This window comes from Penicillium daleae (genome assembly GCF_028827525.1).
Source record: "Penicillium daleae strain IBT 16125 chromosome Unknown utg000007l_segment0_segment0, whole genome shotgun sequence".
NCBI classification, from domain to species: Eukaryota; Fungi; Ascomycota; class Eurotiomycetes; order Eurotiales; family Aspergillaceae; genus Penicillium; species Penicillium daleae.
This window is the reverse complement of record NW_026623155.1, coordinates 2,701,459-2,720,292: the sequence shown is the minus strand read 5'-3', so window position 1 is coordinate 2,720,292 and position 18,834 is coordinate 2,701,459. Positions and strand designations below refer to the sequence as shown.

The window sequence follows — 18,834 nt, the reverse complement described above, 5'->3', positions numbered from 1 at the left end:
GCAATATCCCGGCGCCCAATGAACTGGTGCGTGGCCCGTGCGCTAAGCCCGATAAGATCCCCCATGCGCGCCCGTATCGGACCAGCGTATGTCATAGTTCTTCACATTCGCTTCCATTTGCCCAGTGGTGCGCTATGGGCTTTTCTCTCCTGTGTTTCTTGCTTATCTAGCGCCTTTTCTTTGCATAGATCACCTCCCTCGATATCCCTGCTGTGTCCTAGGCCGGGAGGCCCTCCTCACAATGTTTCAGTCATTCACCGGAAGCTCTCGCCGTCCGAGGCAGGTCAACCTCAGTGGCCGTGCTAATAATCCTTTCGCTGCCTTCCCAGGTAGCTCCGCCGGCCGAACTACCCCTCACGCTTCGAATCCACAAAGTGCTGTTGCGATCGCACAGCAAGAACGCCTTCAAAGACAACGAGAGCGGGAGAAACAGAATGCCGTCCGGGTCGTCCAGCGAGGGTGGCGGGGCTATCGAAGCAGGAAATCTACCTATGATATGTGGAGGACGGACTGGGATAACAATGAAAGGAATATGACAGAAGCCACGGAGTTGATGGCGGCGACCAAAGGCACTGCAGAGGACTTTGTCTTTGCGTCGCACCCTCCTGCACCATATGCAACCGCAGACCAGTGCCTCACCCAACTCCGTCTACTCGTCCATTTTGTCTCAACACGGAGGCATGATGACATTCTTCGGCTTCTATATTTTGTTCGTGCCTTCGAGCAGACCTTTCGAACCCTGCATACAATCGCAGCAGAGGGTGAATGGACTAAGCTTCTGAAAAGGCTTGCCAAGTCAGTTCTTCATGTGCTGCGCTCGGCTCCCAGTACCTTCATTCCTACTACGACTATTGAGATCCTTTTACGAGCAGTGATGTTCCTCACAGGCTTGATGCCGAAGCAGATGGCAACACTCGCAGAAACATATTATGACACCATGGCATTCCTGACAACTAATATGTCGAGTCTCCACCGACCTAAACAGAGCAGTGGATTAGATCGACCAGTGGTTAATCCTGAGCTCCTCCAGGAAGCTGTTCTTGCCCTCCTCCGGCCGATTACCTCCGAGACCATGTCTGCTTACGAGTCCTTCGCTGTTTCGTACCTCACTATTCCAAGCCTCGAGAGCTACCTGGGCAACATGGATGGATTGGCTGGCCAAATTAACTACAGAATGCTAGCATTGGCGATCTCAGCTCGCTTGGGATCCAGCATGCAAGGTTCTGGCGTTCTAGAAGATATTCAGGCACGCACTTGGTTGTTATCATACTTGATATACTTCCAACAACACACCTCTGGCACTCAGAACAGCTCACATGCCCCGGAGCCGGAGTTTGTGATCGTGGTATCTGATCTGTTGACTTCAACATCCACCTTTCTCGTGCAGGGCTTTGAGGCGGAGGACTCAACCGAGATGGATTCGCCTCGAGGTGTGCAGCCTCTGCACCCATTTATCAAGGAACAAATCAATAGCCTCATCAACCAAAGTAGCGTCACTGGACTGCTTTCTCGTATTCGATCATCCCCTCTCCCCCGGACCGACTTGAAAGACGAAGATTCCGAGGCATCCAAAGAGGCTAGAGTCCTTGCAAAATACGCCCTCAATTTACTGCGGATCTTCCCCCGACGAGGCGATGATATCCGAATGTGGTTGTATCTGGGCTCGGCTCCATCCGGTGAGCAGATTGCTGGCCAACCAGATGCGAAGATACCAGCTATCAAGTATTTCTGGCAGGCGACTAGTTCTAGTCGCATCTTCCAGATAATCAGCAGTGACTCCACAAAGGTGCTCCCACTGTTACTGTTGCCACAGCAGGCGAAAGAAGCTGCGGAAATACCCCAATATCAGCGTGATCAAGAGTGGACGACCATACTCCTCTTCCTTGAGCTATACACCTTTGTTTTGAAGGTCATGGATGATGATGAATTCTTCTCCAGCACGACACCCTTCACATCCTCGGACAACACCAAGATATCATGGACTAGGGAAAGTGCATTGCCCCTGCGTGACATCAAAGACATGACGATTTTCTTGAAGAATCTCGCATTCACACTCTACTGGAATGCGGTCGACTTGAGCGAACCAGAGCTTGGACCGACAACGACCAGTTTGAGTAGCTATTTCAGCAGTACGACCTCCCCACACCGCTCCTCGGAACCGGTATCGGGTACTCAAGACCTGGAATCCAGAACCCCAAGCAATAATCTTGCTGGGGTGACTGGAATTCCGCTGGAGTACTTCAAGGGCCTTGTGACGGGTCTCTTGCGAATGTTGCATGAACGAGAGTAAGGCCCCAAACGAAACTATATTTTATGGGTTCCAAGCTAATATACCTTTAGTTCGCGCCGGAAATTCCTCCCCAAAGATCACTGGCTCATGACTAGCCGGTTTGATATGGAAGGGTTCATTTCCGCCGTTGTTGGAGAGGAGGAGAGAAGACATGAGTTCCAAGCCCGAGCAGATGAATCAGGTGATCCAGACCTGATGGACGAGGACGAGAACATGCCGTTTGGTCTAGCAGGGACCGGTCATGCTCAGCAAACCATCCGTCTCGAGTCTTTGCGGCGTCACCAGCAGCGAGTCGCTCGAGGAAGGGTGCTGGCCGCCATTGCACCCCGGCTTGAGATTCTTCGAAACATGCCATTTTTCATACCATTCGCCACTCGGGTCCAGATCTTCCGCGAATTCATCTTTCATGACCAGCATCGTCGACGACACGGATTTGTCGATCCTGACTCCTGGCGTGCCTCTGTAGCTCAGGCTACCATGGGCCAGATGATTAATGGTCATCCAGCTGTCCAGGATGTGCTGGCTCGCCATCAAGCCGAGATTCGGCGTGAAAACGTCTTCGACGATGCTCTTGCTCAATTCTACCCTCTAGGTGACGGCCTTAAGGAACCCATCCAGATCAGTTTCATCGATCGATTTGGGGCCATGGAGGCTGGTATTGATGGTGGTGGTGTGACCAAAGAATTTCTCACTAGCATTACCAGCGAGGCGTTCAAGACCGAGGATGATTTCAGCATGTTTGTGGAGAACGATCAGCATCTTCTCTATCCCAATCCCACAGCCGTCGAACAGTGCAAGGAACATCTGCGTGAGGCTGGAGTGAGCGAGTCCAGTCTGAACTGGTCCGAGCAAATTCGGGATCTTCTGCGTCGGTATGAGTTCCTCGGCCGTGTCATAGGCAAATGTCTCTACGAGGGAATCTTGGTAGACGTCAACTTTGCGCCCTTCTTCCTGCTCAAGTGGGCGTTGACTGGTGGCACTGGATCGGCTATGAAGGAGTCTTCCTATCGAGCCAACTTGAACGATCTGAAGGATCTTGACCAAGGATTGTACCAAGGCCTGGTGAGTCAAGGGTCCTTCCGTGTTCCGTTCTCTACTAACCTGTTTGCACTAGCTTCAACTAAAGAACTACCCGGGCGACGTGGAGGACTTCTCCTTGGACTTCACCGTAACTGATACCATTCCTATGCCCGGGTCAGCACATCGTACGGCGACGAGAGAGCTGCGGTACAATGGTTCAAAGACGCCCGTGACCAATCAGAATCGCCTTGTTTACATTTCTTATATTGCACGGTACAGATTGCAGGTTCAGCCCGCCATGCAGACCAACGCCTTCCTGCAAGGCCTTGGACAGATCATTCAGCCCGCTTGGCTGTCTATGTTCAACCAGTCTGAATTGCAGACATTGGTCAGTGGCGAGACCGGCGATATCGATGTCGAAGATCTTCGGCGCAACACACAGTACGGCGGCGTGTATACCATTGGCGACGATAACCAGGAACACCCCACCGTCCAGCTGTTCTGGAAGGTGATGCATGAGCTGAACAACGAAGAGCGACAGAAGGTGATTCGGTTCGTAACATCGACACCACGTGCGCCACTACTCGGATTCAGCCATCTCAATCCACGCTTCAGTATCCGGGACTCCAGCGACGATCAGGAACGACTTCCGAGTACAAGCACTTGCGTCAACCTGCTTAAGCTACCCCGCTATGCCAATGCTGAGACCTTGCGGAGCAAGCTACTTTATGCGGTGAGCTCCGGGGCTGGATTTGATTTGAGCTGATGTGATTCATTCTCTTTCTCTCTCCGCATCGAATATCGACTGCAGGGTTTTCTGTCTCTTTTCCTTACTATCTGTATGTATGTACACAGTGCTTAGCTGCCTGGGATTGCATAGCATTGGCGTTTCACAAATGAAAGGCTATTTTAATAGTACTTGAGTGTTTTTGGAGAGGAGAATACGACTGTCTTGAAGTTGTAGTTTGATAATTTCTTTCTAGCATGTAGCTCGGGTACGGTAGCTGGTCCGATTACATCTGCCTCGTGGGCAGGGTTGGAAGGCTAACACTATCACTGGAGGCATGCTCCTTTCGCTGCCACCATTGTCTTCCAGGCAACATCAATGGTAGTTTCCCTTTTTCATCTGCCACCAGAAATTCCTAACGTGCCTTAACCCTTTAATTGCCTTCATCTTCCCATCTTTAGCCCTTTCATACTTTCCGCCCCGTGACTCTCACCCGGCAAGCCCTTAACCCAGGCAGCACCGCCTACCCCATTAGGACTAGCGCGTTTCCCGCTCTTTCCTCTGAGTTTTCCAGAACGCCTTCTTCGCGGGTCGACTTTTTTTTCTTCTCTTCATCCCTCGATCTCCTACAACCCCTCTCTCTTTCTTAGGGAATCCTTTTTTCCTTTCGACTTCTTCTCGAAAGCCTAAAAAAAATCCCCCAAAAAAACCCGGAAAAACCCCCTTGAAAAAAACTCACCCATTTATCTTATCTCACCCCCTCCTCATTGTGCGGTGTGTGGAAGAATTTCATTCATCCGCCTCTCTCCTTCCACTAAGGTTGGTCAACGCCCCCCGATCTCTTTCAACACATCACATCACCCATTTCACTCGTCCTTGCCCTCGCTTCACTGTCAGTGGCTCGTGTCTTCCGACACCTCGTCATTGAGTCTATCTACCAGGCCTGCTCAGATTGGTACAAAGCCTCAAGCTGCCCTTTGTTGCGCGGAAGCACTCCTCTGTGTACGGCAACAGCCACATTCCCTTTGAGACTGCTGCCCTTGACTACACCCCCATCTCCCGAACCACGAAATTACCGTTCTTGCCAAAGAGACTGCATGACCTGCAGTGTGACATCGTGGAATCTCTCTCACACCTCTCTCCACAACCAAATTTGACGAGTCCCCGCTAAACTCTCACAGTAAATCCAAAAAAGAAAATCTCAAAATGTCTGCTGAGACTGCTACCAACCCCCCCGCCGCTGAGGCTCCCGTCAACGGCACCCCTGAGGCCAACGGTGCCCAGGAGACCGCTCCTGCTCCCGAGACCACCGGCGAGGGCGCTGCGGCTGCTGCCAACAACCAGCCCCACTCGGCTTCTCTCTACGTCGGCGAGCTCGACCCCTCCGTGACCGAGGCTATGCTCTATGAGCTCTTCTCCTCCATCGGTCAGGTCGCCTCCATCCGTGTCTGCCGTGATGCTGTCACCCGCCGCTCCCTAGGCTATGCCTACGTCAACTACAACAACACTGCCGATGGTGAGCGTGCCCTGGAGGATCTGAACTACACCCTCATAAAGGGCAAGCCCTGCCGTATCATGTGGTCCCAGCGTGATCCCGCTCTGCGCAAGACTGGCCAGGGCAACGTTTTCATCAAGAACCTGGATAACGCCATTGACAACAAGGCTCTGCACGACACCTTTGCTGCCTTCGGCAACATTCTGAGCTGCAAGGTTGCTCAGGATGAGTTCGGCAACTCCAAGGGCTACGGTTTCGTTCACTACGAGACCGCCGAGGCCGCCAACAACGCCATCAAGCATGTCAATGGCATGCTCCTGAATGACAAGAAGGTCTTCGTCGGCCACCACATCTCCAAGAAGGACCGCCAGAGCAAGTTTGAGGAGATGAAGGCCAACTTCACCAACATCTACGTCAAGAACCTTGACCAGGAGATCTCCGATGAGGAGTTCCGCATCATCTTTGAGCAGTTCGGTGAGATCACCTCTGCCACCCTCAGCCACGACCAGGAGGGCAAGAGCCGTGGCTTCGGTTTCGTCAACTACTCTACCCACGAGAGCGCGCAGGCCGCCGTTGACGAGATGAACGAGAAGGATGTCAAGTCTCAGAAGCTCTACGTCGGCCGTGCCCAGAAGAAGCACGAGCGTGAGGAGGAGCTCCGCAAGCAGTACGAGGCTGCTCGTCTGGAGAAGGCCTCCAAGTACCAGGGTGTTAACCTCTATGTGAAGAACCTGACTGATGACGTCGATGATGAGAAGCTGCGCGACCTCTTCAGCGCCTACGGCACTATTACCTCCGCCAAGGTTATGCGCGACTCCCTCTCCGACCGCACCCCCTCTCCCGACTCCGAGAAGGAGGGCGAGACCAAGGAGGAGGGCGAGAAGACCGAAGAGAAGGAGGCCGAGAAGAAGGAGGAACAGGCTGAGAAGAAGGAAGGCGAGGAGAAGGAAGGCGAGGAGAAGGAGGGCGAGGAGAAGGAGGGCGAGCAGGAGCAGGAGTCCGAGAAGTCCGAGAAGAAGCTCCTCGGCAAGAGCAAGGGCTTCGGTTTCGTCTGCTTCTCCAGCCCCGATGAGGCCTCCAAGGCTGTTACCGAGATGAACCAGCGCATGGTCAACGGCAAGCCCCTCTACGTCGCTCTTGCCCAGCGCAAGGATGTCCGTCGCAGCCAGCTCGAGGCTAGCATCCAGGCCCGCAACACCATTCGCCAGCAGCAGGCCGCTGCCGCCGCTGGTATGCCCCAGCCTTACATGCAGCCCGCCGTCTTCTACCCTCCCGGCCAGCAGGGCTTCATCCCCGGCGGCCAGCGCGGTGGCATGCCTTTCCCTCCCCAACCCGGCATGGTCATGGCTGGTATCCCTGGTGGACGCCCCGGCCAGTACCCCGGCCCCTTCCCCGGTCAGCAGGGCGGCCGTGGCATGGGCCCCAACCAACAGATTCCCGGTAACTTCCAGGGCATGCCTATGGGTATGCAGGTCCCCGGTGGTATGCCCAACGGTATGGGCTACCCCATGCAGGGTCAGTTCGGCCGTGGTGCTGGTGGCCGTGGTCAGGTCCCTGGTATGCCTATGGGCCAGGGTATGCGCGGTGGTTTCCGCGGTCCCCCCGGCCAGATGGGCCGTGGTCAGGGCCGTGGCCAGCCCGCCCCTGCCGGTCAGCCCGGTCGTGACGAGGCTGCTCCCGCCACTGGTCTGAGTTCTCAGGCTCTTACCTCCGCCCCTCCTGCCCAGCAGAAGCAGATGCTTGGTGAGGCTCTTTACCCCAAGATCCAGGCTCAGCAGCCCGAGCTCGCCGGCAAGATCACCGGTATGCTTCTGGAGATGGACAACACTGAGCTCCTTGGCCTGTAAGTTTTCTTTTTCTATCTATTCACCGACGATTGATGCCATGTACTGATGTTAATTAGGTTGGATGATGAGGAGGCTCTCCGCGCCAAGGTTGACGAGGCTCTCAACGTCTATGATGAGTATATGAAGAACAAGGGTACCGATGGTGAGGCGGCCGGCGAGGCCAAGCTCCCGGAGACCGCCAAGGAGGCTTCCTCGGAGGAGAACAAGTCTTAAGCGACGTGTCTCGACCGCTGAACGCCTCGCAGACAAATTGTGATTGAAGGCTCAAGCTCGATTTTGCTCTCTGCACCGCTCGGAAAACTTTGGACGCACGTTTTGATGACAATTTCTTTTTTTCTTTTCTTTTTTTCCTTTCTACCATTGACCACCCCCCTATCTCTTGCTCTTCCCCTCCGAATCCTGATATCCCTCGGTTTGAAAAGTTCTGTCTTAGGCAGTGGCACCTACTGGTGTTTAGTGAACGCGGCACGACATTCGATTTTAATTTTTTTTTCTCTCCTTCTCTCGCCTCCTTCGTACACTCCTTACACTTCATGACCCCTCTTCTTTTCCTTAACCCCCTTTCGCCTGGATTTGGCGGTTCCAGGGGGAAGCCGCGCTGTATATGGGGGTCAGTAAAAAGTTGGTGTTTACCTTGAGGCGCTGGGCGCTGGGCGCTGGTCGCGGACTCTTACAGCCTACCATTCTCTCTTTCTCTGTTCTTTCATTCTATGGCTTGCTGGGTGGGAGTTGTGATGTCTTCCACTTTCTGTCTTTCGATTTGTTGATTCACATCGAATTGGCCTCGTATTTCAGACCTTTCATCTCTTACGATTGTAACATAGAGTTTTACTTCTTCCTCGCGAAGGACCTTTTCACTTTGTCCCTGTTGCTGCACTTGGGTCCGTCAGTGTTACGCTTGTTGAGAAATGGGACCGCTGATGGCCTTCTTTGATTTTCAATGATATTCTATTTGCCTTTAATCCAAACGTTCGCAATGTAGCAGTTTGAAACTTAGCAATACTCCCACAAAGGTTTGCTCTGGTGCAGCCCTGGTGGGCTGATAGTTACATATGGAGCTCAAATTGATGACTCATCATCACCTTCGACATCCAAACCTTAGGACCCGGAGAACCTACAAAGATGGATGTAGTCCTCCATAAGCCGTCTCTCATCAAGTCATCGGGCGAGTGGTTGGGGCTAGGGTGCAGTTGTTTGAACTGAACTCACGGTATGGCCATGCCATTTCCAAAATGGAGCGTCCAGAGTATTTACCCAAGACGTCAGAGATTGGCTCTCTGACAGCTCATTCCAATGAGGACAGCCAGTTTGTCGGTAGTTCCAGCGGCGTCTACTTTATAAACACAGTCAAGAGGGCCTTCTCAACTGGCCTCGATGGACCAGGGTCTCCAGAGACAGAGTTCCCCACTGCTGAAGATACATTAGTCGGGGCAGACGACTCGCCCCGGCATAAGAGACCTCGCGTCGCAGCTTCTAGCGCAAATTCCGTCACCTCGCCTGGAGCGGGAGAGTCCCCTTTGCAGTGGAAATATGATCCTCAAATGGTGAGCTATTTGGGTGATGCCCCGCCATTGGACCTGGCGAAGGAGCTGATGATGGCCTACTTCAAAGTGTGGCATCCTCTCTTCCCCTTCCTGCATGGGCCGACCTTCCTACAGGCCATGGAGAGGTTTTATTCGAGCACACAGGAAACAAGGCCAGGCGAGGGAATCGACTCGGACCACCGAAGCGCCTGTTGGACGGTGATCTTTCAATGTATATTCAATCTTGGAGCTCTACTTCGTCCTGACTTGGAGCTTCCGCCCGAATGTCGAATTCAGGCCCCTGGCAGCATGACTGCTTTGTTGGGGAGCCTTTCAACACGACATGACATCACCACACTGCAGGCACTCCTTGCTGCACAGGTCTTCCTTGTTGCAAGAATGTCGCTCAGGCCGGCGTCCACATTCGGCGGGTGTATCCTGCGGTCGATGCTCCATGCTGGATTACATCGTTGTCCCTTCCGCTATGCCCAGCTCTCTTCGCATGACCGGCAATTACGGAAGAGGATCTTCTGGTGTGCCTATGCCATCGATAGATATCTGAGCCAGGCACTTGGCTTGCCGCTGGGTATCCAGGACTCGGATATTGATGTTTGTTTGCCGGCTGCACCGGAGATGCACTCCCCGCCGCGAGTCAGAAGTTCGAATGCGATATCGTCCACTTCAAAATCAATAGACGAGACTCTGCATGCAGACGAGGGAGTTGCAAATTTATCTGAAGATAGCGTCATCTCTGCCCGGCCCCGTTCTGCGAGTACCGCACGTCGGGAGAGCCATGTTGAGGATCACCGCAAGAAGGAAAGCGTTCTGGCCAGTTACGTGGACTCTGGTACCCTTACGGGGCGAGCTCTGGAGCTATTCCACAAATCCATTCTCGTTCGTTCAGTTTCTCGGAGTGCGGTACTGTTCTTGGTGACAGATGTCCACAAGTGGTGGAATAGCCTCCCTATCGAGTTTCAAGGAAAGTCAGCAGGGCCTGACGAAGACTCGAATACAGTGCTTACGGATCATCCATTTGATTTCGGACCCTTCTTTACAATCTTGTATCAGCATCTTGTCTTGATTATCAATCGACCTTCACTCTCATTGGATCCTTTGACTGCGGAATTTTCTTCTGCGCTACAGACGTGCATCGGCGCGGCCCGCGCCATCCTTGCCGCATTGAGGCTCCAACTGGCCAGCCAGCAGGCCTTTTTCTGGCCCGGATTCTTGTCGGCTGCTTGGATGTCCGGGCTTGTTTTAGCCTTCGCCTGTCAGCTCAAGCAATACGTTTTGGGAAAGGGGTTGCAGTAAGAACCCCCCTATTATGCTAGATTGGATGCGCATCCGAATATACTAACGCCCTCTAGGGAGATTGAGGAATGCTCGGAATTTTTGCGCCGCATGTCTACTCAGTGGGAGACTGCAAGGCACTGTCATTTGACTTTGTTACTGTTGTCCACCAAGATAAAAGAAATTGAGAACGATCCAGATCCAGGAATGAGCTCACATTCTTATGCGCTCAGGAATACGGAGAGGGCAAACGATTCTCTGAAACCCCCGAGTCTACATGAACAAGACCTTAGGGAAGCACAGGGTCGATCTAGTTCTCAAGCCGAGCAGCCCCATCCTACCGTCCCAGGAGCTCTCCGAGGATCAGAAGGACCTGGGATTGGTCTGTTGGCATCTGAACATCCAACAAATTTTCATGCGGATATACCATCGACTGAGATATCCCCCACATATTCTGGGATTCCAGAATATGGAGACGAACTACCTTGCTGGTGGTTCGAGCTTTGATCTGAACATGGTTGATCTATTTGGAGGCTCGAATTTCGATTCATTGCTCGATGTGATTGGGCAGCAATATCCCAACTTCTAGGTGTGTATTTATCATCTACATGGCAAGTACCCTCGAGTATTGATTCTCAGGCATATCTCAGGGGCTGATGCCGTTCATCAATGAAACACAGGTCAGATGCCCGAAGTCAATGGAGTCGAGTTATAACATATTCAACACGAGACTATTAACATCGCTGGAAGGTGAATGTCAAATCAGAATATCAGCAACCTTGCATGACATTTCTTCCCTTCAGTAGTCATTCCGTTCACCCAGACTCTCTCACTGCATAGCACCCCGTGATGACTCTTTCGGCGGAGCATACAGCCGCAAGGTCGAGTTACGACAGTGAACCTTCCGAAAGACAACATCCTTTTCAAAGGGCAGTCCCTCATCACGTACACGACCCAACCATGCCACTACAATATCTTTAGCTGCACTCAATACAGCCCATCGGTTTTCGAAGCCACCATAGCGTGACCGTGCGTTCTCTGCGGGGCCGACCACCTCAATAGAGACCCAGAAAGGCCCATCAGCGCACTGCGGCTTCATGGTTATAGTGGCCTCCTGGCTCTGGATTGCAGACCGCATCTTGAGCAGGAGTCTGTATCCGGTTAGGTGGCCTTCATGCTCGGAGAATCTAACATTCACCCAGCGCACATTCGGTCCCTGGTAAAGCTCCTGTCTGTCTCGGGTATTAGTTTGTGTTTCCACTTCTTTCACGGCCGCCATGGCCTTCATTTCGTTGTACTGGCAAGGGCCATGCTGGTAGATATCTTCTTTTTCGTTGGAATCGTCCAGGCCCACCTCTGTTTCGTGAATGGTGATGTTGCTCAACTGATCGTCACTGTGGTTTCTGCTCATGCCGCTATCGTCCAGGGTCTCCATATCACTATGTCCCTCGTTGTCATCATCGTTTATTTCAAGGCTCTTCGCTTGATTGAAGATTTCCCCCACACCCATATTATCAAAGCTCTCGTTAATCTTGCTAGGGTTCATATGAATTATGGCCTGTCTAAAGCTTCCAGAATATTCGGACATTGAACAGGTGGATGTATCAAGAACAGAGATGGGATTCAACGAGAAAAGATATCAAGCGCTTTCGGGCGAGATTAAATGCCTTGAACAGTCGGTGGGAAGCCAATGCTGAGGTTTAAAATACTTTAAATACATTTTCCGTTTTTTAAGGAATGACCCAGCTGGTTACTGGACAGGTTCTTTGTATGCCCCGGGGCCCGATCTACTCGTAATTTCCATTATTGGGGGAAGCTTTGAGAGGTCTGGAACATGCCAGAGAAAACCCGCCTTACAAGTGCATTCATTGCTATTGTATAAAGTAAAAAAAGCATGATAGCTGAGATTAATAAAAGAGCTTCTGAACGGCCTGGGGACGGCTTCTCATCTTCTTTCTCTATGATTCTTTTACTCCATGGGAATATCCACAAGCTCTGATTGACCGCCAAAAGCCATATTTCAGATGATCAGACTTTGATCTTCTCAATCTCCGCACATACTGCGTCAACTACTCCCTGGGTGTTAGAGGTGCCACCCAGATCCGGCGTCAAAAAACCTGCCGCACAAACATTCTCGACGCAAGCCATTAGCCTCTCAGCTGCATCCTTCTCGCCAATCCACTTAAGCATCTCTGCAGCAGACCAGAAAGTAGCAACAGGATTGGCGATACCTTTCCCAGTGATATCGAATGCACTACCATGAACAGGCTCGAAAAGAGACGGGTTCTTGCGCGTGGGGTCCAGATTGCTTGATGGGGCGACACCGATTGATCCGGCCAGAGCGGCAGCAAGGTCGGAAAGGATATCCATATGCAAGTTGGTGCCGACTATCGTATCAATGGACTGAGGCTTGGCCACCATGCGAACGGTCATGGCGTCCACCAACATTTTATCCCAGGTCACATCGGGGAAATCCTTGGCAACGCTAGCTGCGATTTCATCCCAGAGGACCATTCCATTGCGCATAGAGTTACTCTTGGTCACCACCGTCAGCAGCTTTCGAGGCCGTGACTGGGCTGTTTGAAAGGCAAATCGCATGATTCGTTCAATGCCGACACGAGTGAAAATGGCCACTTCAGTGGCAGCCTCCCATTGCTGGCCAATATGCGATCGACCTCCCTGACCGGCATACTCGCCTTCGGAGTTCTCACGGACGAGCATCCAGTCGATTCCTTCCGTTGCGGTGTTCAGTGGACATTTTGTTCCTGGAAATGTTCGCACTGGTCGGACATTGGCGTATAGTTGGAGAGGACCTCTGATGGCAAGGAGAAGACCCCACAAGGAGATATGATCTGGGACATCTGTTTTACGATTAGCATACAAATCCCTAAAAAGTGAAGTATCTTGATGGGGCGTACCGGGTGCACCCACGGCACCAAAGATGCCTGCATCGAATTTGCGCAGAGTGTCTAGGGCATCTTCAGAGATATATCGCCCGGTCTCTTTATAGTATGCAGTTCCCCATGGAATATGGGTAAACTCAATTTGGAAAGTCCCCAATGTTTTCGCTAGTTTTTCGACGACTTGAATGGCGGCGCTGACAACCTCCGGGCCGATGCCGTCTCCAGGAATAGAGGCAATGTTATAGGATGGAGCCATGTTAAATTTTGCCCAAAATGACGAGGGAAAACACTCTAAACAGGATAAAACAAAAAGAATATATCAATTCAACACGCTATCAGTCGATCTGATCATATGCTTTAAATAAAAGCATGTCTTCTATGGCCCTCGGCGTGACTCGGCATAGCCTGAAGGTTCACCCCGCCATCGGCAGAACTTTCAGGCGATGAACTCACCCGTTCCTCAGTCTCTCACTTCTTCACTTTTGCATCCACCTCATCATTATTGAGACAGGAAGATGGGCAAAATGCAGATAGACAAATCATCTCGGATTACGGTTGCATGTAATGCATGTCGCTCAAGGAAGCAAAAGGTTGGTTATTCCAGTGTATGTACGTCCTGGATATGGCTCACTCGTTTTGAACCCGCTTCAGTGTAGCGGTGGAAAGTAAGCTTTTCAGGTATTTTATCCTCTGATTGGCGATATAAGCTAATTGGTACTTGCCATTTGCACCAAGACCAGTCTGTCAACAGTGCTTGGAATATAATCGGCCTTGCGGCTGGCCAGAACAGCTGAGACGGTACGTGGATGTTAACTTTCCGAATATAGTATTTCTCAACTAAATACATCGTCAAGAGGTCCCCCGAAAGGGCATATGGAAGCTCTGGAACACAGGCTACAGTTGACGGAAAATGCATTGTTGAGGCTGCTCTCGCAAGTCTCAAACACCCAATTGCTGGAGGCATTTCCAAGTCACTCATCATCGGACAGAAGCCCGAGTGGATATGTACCTCTCGCGAGGATTGAAAAGAAGGGGATTGAAGACTGGGCACAATTTCCACTTGACACAGCCGACAACATTCGCAAGTGGCAGAGATTCTACACCGACCAAGATGCGGGTTGTCCCTCCCAGCAGGTCCTTGGAAACGAGAATCCTTCTATTCGCTCGGACCATACGAGTGACCGGAAGCGAAAACATATGGCACTTGACGGACCTACAAATGGGCCCTTTGAAGAGCATGTCAAAGGATCATCAGAATCTGATTCTCCGCATGAGCATCAACCGTGGCCTTCGTCTCCAACTGCTCTTTACCGGGCGCAGGAGCGGCCATACCTCCATGTTGGCGTTCATCAACATCTAAATATCAATGAAAGTGAGCACAATGAGCCGGGGATTGTTGATACTGGAGCTCATCCACCCATGTGGGAAGATAAAGCTGTTGCTACGCAGATGGCCAGCTCCTGGGATGGAGCACCTTCTCTCAATTTCCAGCACAGGTTTCTCTGGTAAAGAAAGATAGTCAGGAACATGACTTCTGAAGAATCCCAGACTCCAATAAAAGCTCTGACCATTTTCTGCCAAACAAGATCCGAGAATATTGTTGGATGATAGGAGAGATTTATCTGCCAAGAGTCGGGTTTTCTATGGCATCGGAGAGAATGGCGATTCGTCGCATCCCCGGAATTACCCCGAATGCCCCCGCGGGGGACGACGCTTAGCTACTTTCGCCTTCCCCGCAACAAAGCCATTTATAGTTCGACTGAGCTGGTTTGTGCAGTGATGGAATCGACCAAGTGGGAGAGCCCCACAGCGTGGAGGGATGGGGTGTCGTGAGGGGCTTTGTGATTGACTGCTCGGGTTTGGTCTGGGGGCATCAGAGGCTTCGGACCACTCTCTTGATAAACTCATCAATGTCCCGCCGACGCTTTGCTACGTATTCATCAACTCGTTCCTCGAAAAATGGCCATCAAAAAGGTACATCCATCTGCCCTCTGGTGGCCAATCCCATAACTAAACGCGTCTTGCTGTTAGGTGATCGTAGTCGGCGCTGGGCCCTCGGGTCTGATTCTTGGGATTTTACTCGCCAAACAGGGCATTGAAGTTGAGCTTCTCGATGCTGGTGCTGAACTTGACAATCAACCTCGTGCGGCTCACTATGCAACACCCGCAACATACGAACTAGCACGAGCTGGAGTTCTTGATGACGTGAGAGCTGTGGGCATCCCATGCAAGAGCTTTGCATGGAGGAAAATGGACACTACTTTCATCGCTGGCATGAAACATGACGTGCTACCCGCAGATTATCCATACAGCATGGTTGTGCTTCCACTCGACCGATTGGGAAAGATCCTGTACGAGCATATCCAGAGACAACCTACAGCGACGGTCAAATGGTCACATCGGGTTGTACGTATTGGCCAAGACCAAGGGATGGCTTGGGTCGATATTGAAACATCCAAAGGCACTGTGCGATCTGAGGCAGACTATGTTATCGGCTGCGATGGAGCTAGCAGCACCGTGCGGCGTGAGCTGTTCGGCCCAGAGTATCCGGGGGAGACTTTGGATGCACAGATTATTGCGACAAATGTCAGTGACGATTTCTCCTATTGGGTTTGAAAAATGGAGTACTAATTATTGTCATCTCTAGGTGTACTATGATTTCACCAAATACGGATACTGGGATAGCAACTTCATCGTCCACCCCAAGAATTGGCACATGGCAGCACGCATCACCACGGACGGACTATATCGAGTATCTTACGGTGATGTCCCTGGACTCACTCGGGACGAATACATTGCACGCCAGCCACAACGATACGAAGAGATTCTTCCTGGAAATCCCAAGCCCGGCGATTATACCATCACCAACATAAGCCCTTACAAGCTCCAACAGCGGTGTGCCCCCAGTTTCCGGGTGGGGAGGGTTATCCTGGCAGCAGACGCAGCCCATCTATGCAATCCTTTGTGAGTCAAGACACATATACTGCTGCGGGATACACATGAACCAATAGCTAACGCCGATAAAGTGGAGGGCTTGGGCTGACAGGTGGAATCGCCGACGTGGGCTGCCTCTACGATTCATTAATCGGTATGCATAAGGGTCTAGCAGACGAGAGTATCTTGGATACGTATAGTGAGGTTCGCAAGCGCATCTGGAGCGATACCATTGATCCCATGTCCCGCGAGAACTTCCGCAGACTGCACGACCAAGATCCAGAGAAAGCCCGTGACAATGACGAGTTTTTCAAGATCCTCATCGAAGCGGAGTCAGATACAGAATTGGCGCAGGAACTGGCACTGGTGAGTTTGATCTTTTTAGCCAAGTACTACTTTCTTGGGACGGGAACTAATCTCGGAATCAGGGACTGGAGGTCTTGCGACACGACATGACGCAGTACTATAAGAAACCATCCGAAGAAGCTAAACTGTAGATTAGTGACCTCGTTTACAACACCCTTACATTGAGTGGATGCTTGTCGCAGAACAAGTTGCGCTGTACTTTGGATAGACAGATAAGATATACATTGAAGTCAGGACTAGACAGGGTTTCGAAAGTATCGTCTCTATTCTACTGTTCTACCAGCATTAGATCTCTACCCCCGGGCTTCAACTCACCACATCACCACTCAGACAATTCGACCCAAAGTCGACGGTAATTGGCGGGTCTCATCTCGGTTTCATCTGACAAGGCTGCAGCCTCCTGAAAGCACACCGCCTTTGACGGCAACACGCGACACCCCATTCAAATCAGATTTTGTTTAGTCCAACCACGACTTCTCCTCATTAATCGATATTTCATTGCTCTAGTCCTTCATGTCGAGATGGGCTCCAAAACACTTGAAAACGAAGGCCCCAACGGCGGCAGTACGTAGAATCCTGACCACGCAGTGGTGTATTCCGCTTTCCGATCAACGCTTACACTAAACAGGTGAGCCGTCGAGCCCAATCAACGCAAATGCCACCGGTGGAGAGCCACGCGGAGCGCATCTGTCCCGCGACGGTGACGGTAGCCTTGGAGATGACGGCGACGATGACGGAGATGATGACAATGAGGCCGGCGTTGCTACCATATCGCTGACAGGCCAGCCTGCACCGGAGACCACCTCCAAGAAGAAGAACAAAAAGAGAAAGAAGTCAAAGAAGAAGACTTCATCAGTGAAGCAGTCGTCTCCCCCACGTGTCCCGTTGGATGACCTCTTTCCTTCCGGCCAGTACCCAGTTGGTGAGATCCAAAGTTATGCACCGGTGGACAATACTGCCCGCACCACTTCCGAGGAAATTCGATACAACAGCCGCACTCATCTCGAAGATGACAGCTTCCTGAATGACTACCGGAAGGCGGCCGAAGTACACCGTCAGGTTCGGCAGTGGACCCGGGAGACTGCTCGCCCCGGGAAGACCCTCACGGAGATTGCCGAGGGCATCGATGACGGCGTGAGGGCTTTACTTGGCAACGATGGACTTGCGCCTGGAGCAGGCCTTGTTTCTGGCCTGGGATTTCCCACAGGCCTAGCGCTGAATAATTGTGTTGCTCACTACACGCCGAATCCGGGCCAGAGGGAGATTGTCCTCCAATCCAGCGATGTCATGAAGGTCGACTTTGGAGTTCATATCAATGGTTGGATTGTCGACAGCGCATTCACCATGTCATTCGATCCGACCTATGACAACCTGCTCGCTGCCGTCAAGGATGCCACGAATACCGGCATCAAGGTAAGTCAAGAGATAATCTTCCCCACTGCTGATGACCCGGACACAACTGACCACGCTTAGAATGCTGGAATTGACGTCCGAATCAGCGATGTCAGTGCCGCCATCCAGGAGGCGATGGAAAGTTACGAGGTCGAGATCAATGGGAAGATATACCCCGTGAAGCCCGTGCGAGACCTCTCCGGCCACAACATCAAACAGTACCAGATCCACGGTGGAAAATCTATCCCATTCATTAAGACCAAGGACCAGACAAAGATGGAGGAAGGGGAGATCTTTGCCTGTGAGACATTTGGCTCTACGGGCAGGGGCTCGACCGTCGAAGGTGTACGTATTGAAGTAACTCAAAGCACGCGAAAGGAACGTAGGACTGACGCTTTATCAATCATCCAGCCTGGCGTCTACGGGTACGGAAAAGACCCCCACGCGCCGAAGAAGATTACCTCGCACCTGGCCTCGGCTCGATCTCTCTACCAGAAGATCAACGAGAACTTTGGCACTCTCGTGTTTTGCCGTCGATATCTCGAAAGGCTCGGTGTTGAGCGGTATCTGGCAGGAGTAAGAACAACAACTGCCACTTATGGAAGCATTGCTGACCATGATGATAGATGAACAACCTCGTTTCGCAAGGCGTGGTTGAAATGTACCCGCCTTTGATGGACATTGAAGGGTCATACTCGGCGCAGTTTGAACATGTATGTTCGGTCCCTCTACGTGAGTATCCCATATCTAACATTTGCTAGACCTTCCTGCTACGCGAATCGGGTAAGGAAATTATTAGTCGCGGAGATGACTACTAAAGTCACTTACCCGGGATCCAATCTCGCCCGGTGTGATTCGATTTCAGATGTATCGTTTCTAGATGCCATCCAACATGGACATCACGCAGAAACTGCTTTGTAGCTCGCTGCCAGGCACTATTCAACATAGTGTGGCCCGCCCTGTTAGAAGCGTACTCTCCTTTAAATTAGCTTCGCTCAACATTGTTTTTCACTCTACTGCCACGCTTCTGTACCACGTTGCCCATAC

At 51.7% G+C, this 18,834-nt stretch overlaps 7 protein-coding genes across 7 annotated transcripts; 5 read left to right on the top strand and 2 right to left on the bottom strand.

Moving 5' to 3' along the window:
* Positions 1 to 241: 241 nt before the first annotated feature.
* Positions 242 to 4,076, top strand: N7458_008158 (HECT-type E3 ubiquitin-protein ligase; the record flags this gene model as incomplete). The annotated part of the gene is made up of 3 exons (XM_056911540.1): positions 242 to 2,286; positions 2,341 to 3,352; positions 3,405 to 4,076. The coding sequence occupies 3 exons, from the start codon at positions 242 to 244 to the stop codon at positions 4,074 to 4,076; spliced, it is 3,729 nt and encodes a 1,242-aa protein (XP_056764366.1).
* A 1,167-nt stretch (positions 4,077 to 5,243) lies between these two features.
* On the top strand, positions 5,244 to 7,592 carry pab1 (polyadenylate-binding protein; the record flags this gene model as incomplete). The annotated part of the gene is made up of 2 exons (XM_056911539.1): positions 5,244 to 7,375; positions 7,436 to 7,592. 2 exons carry the CDS (start codon positions 5,244 to 5,246, stop codon positions 7,590 to 7,592), a joined length of 2,289 nt encoding a protein of 762 aa, XP_056764365.1.
* Positions 7,593 to 8,611: 1,019 nt separating this feature from the next.
* Positions 8,612 to 10,781, top strand: N7458_008156 (transcription factor domain-containing protein; the record flags this gene model as incomplete). The annotated part of the gene is given in 3 exon segments (XM_056911538.1): positions 8,612 to 10,209; positions 10,270 to 10,496; positions 10,507 to 10,781. The coding sequence occupies 3 exon segments, from the start codon at positions 8,612 to 8,614 to the stop codon at positions 10,779 to 10,781; spliced, it is 2,100 nt and encodes a 699-aa protein (XP_056764364.1).
* Positions 10,782 to 11,021: 240 nt separating this feature from the next.
* On the bottom strand, positions 11,022 to 11,738 carry N7458_008155 (uncharacterized protein; the record flags this gene model as incomplete). The annotated part of the gene is made up of 1 exon (XM_056911537.1): positions 11,022 to 11,738. The coding sequence occupies one exon, from the start codon at positions 11,736 to 11,738 to the stop codon at positions 11,022 to 11,024; it is 717 nt and encodes a 238-aa protein (XP_056764363.1).
* A 482-nt stretch (positions 11,739 to 12,220) lies between these two features.
* On the bottom strand, positions 12,221 to 13,351 carry N7458_008154 (isocitrate/isopropylmalate dehydrogenase family protein; the record flags this gene model as incomplete). The annotated part of the gene is made up of 2 exons (XM_056911536.1): positions 12,221 to 13,053; positions 13,111 to 13,351. The coding sequence occupies 2 exons, from the start codon at positions 13,349 to 13,351 to the stop codon at positions 12,221 to 12,223; spliced, it is 1,074 nt and encodes a 357-aa protein (XP_056764362.1).
* A 617-nt stretch (positions 13,352 to 13,968) lies between these two features.
* On the top strand, positions 13,969 to 16,526 carry N7458_008153 (FAD-dependent oxidoreductase; the record flags this gene model as incomplete). The annotated part of the gene is made up of 6 exons (XM_056911535.1): positions 13,969 to 14,600; positions 14,873 to 14,924; positions 15,127 to 15,681; positions 15,743 to 16,059; positions 16,122 to 16,395; positions 16,458 to 16,526. 6 exons carry the CDS (start codon positions 13,969 to 13,971, stop codon positions 16,524 to 16,526), a joined length of 1,899 nt encoding a protein of 632 aa, XP_056764361.1.
* Positions 16,527 to 16,916: 390 nt separating this feature from the next.
* On the top strand, positions 16,917 to 18,605 carry N7458_008152 (Methionine aminopeptidase; the record flags this gene model as incomplete). The annotated part of the gene is made up of 6 exons (XM_056911534.1): positions 16,917 to 16,959; positions 17,024 to 17,808; positions 17,869 to 18,132; positions 18,199 to 18,363; positions 18,414 to 18,500; positions 18,549 to 18,605. 6 exons carry the CDS (start codon positions 16,917 to 16,919, stop codon positions 18,603 to 18,605), a joined length of 1,401 nt encoding a protein of 466 aa, XP_056764360.1.
* Between the last annotated feature and the right edge of the window lie 229 nt (positions 18,606 to 18,834).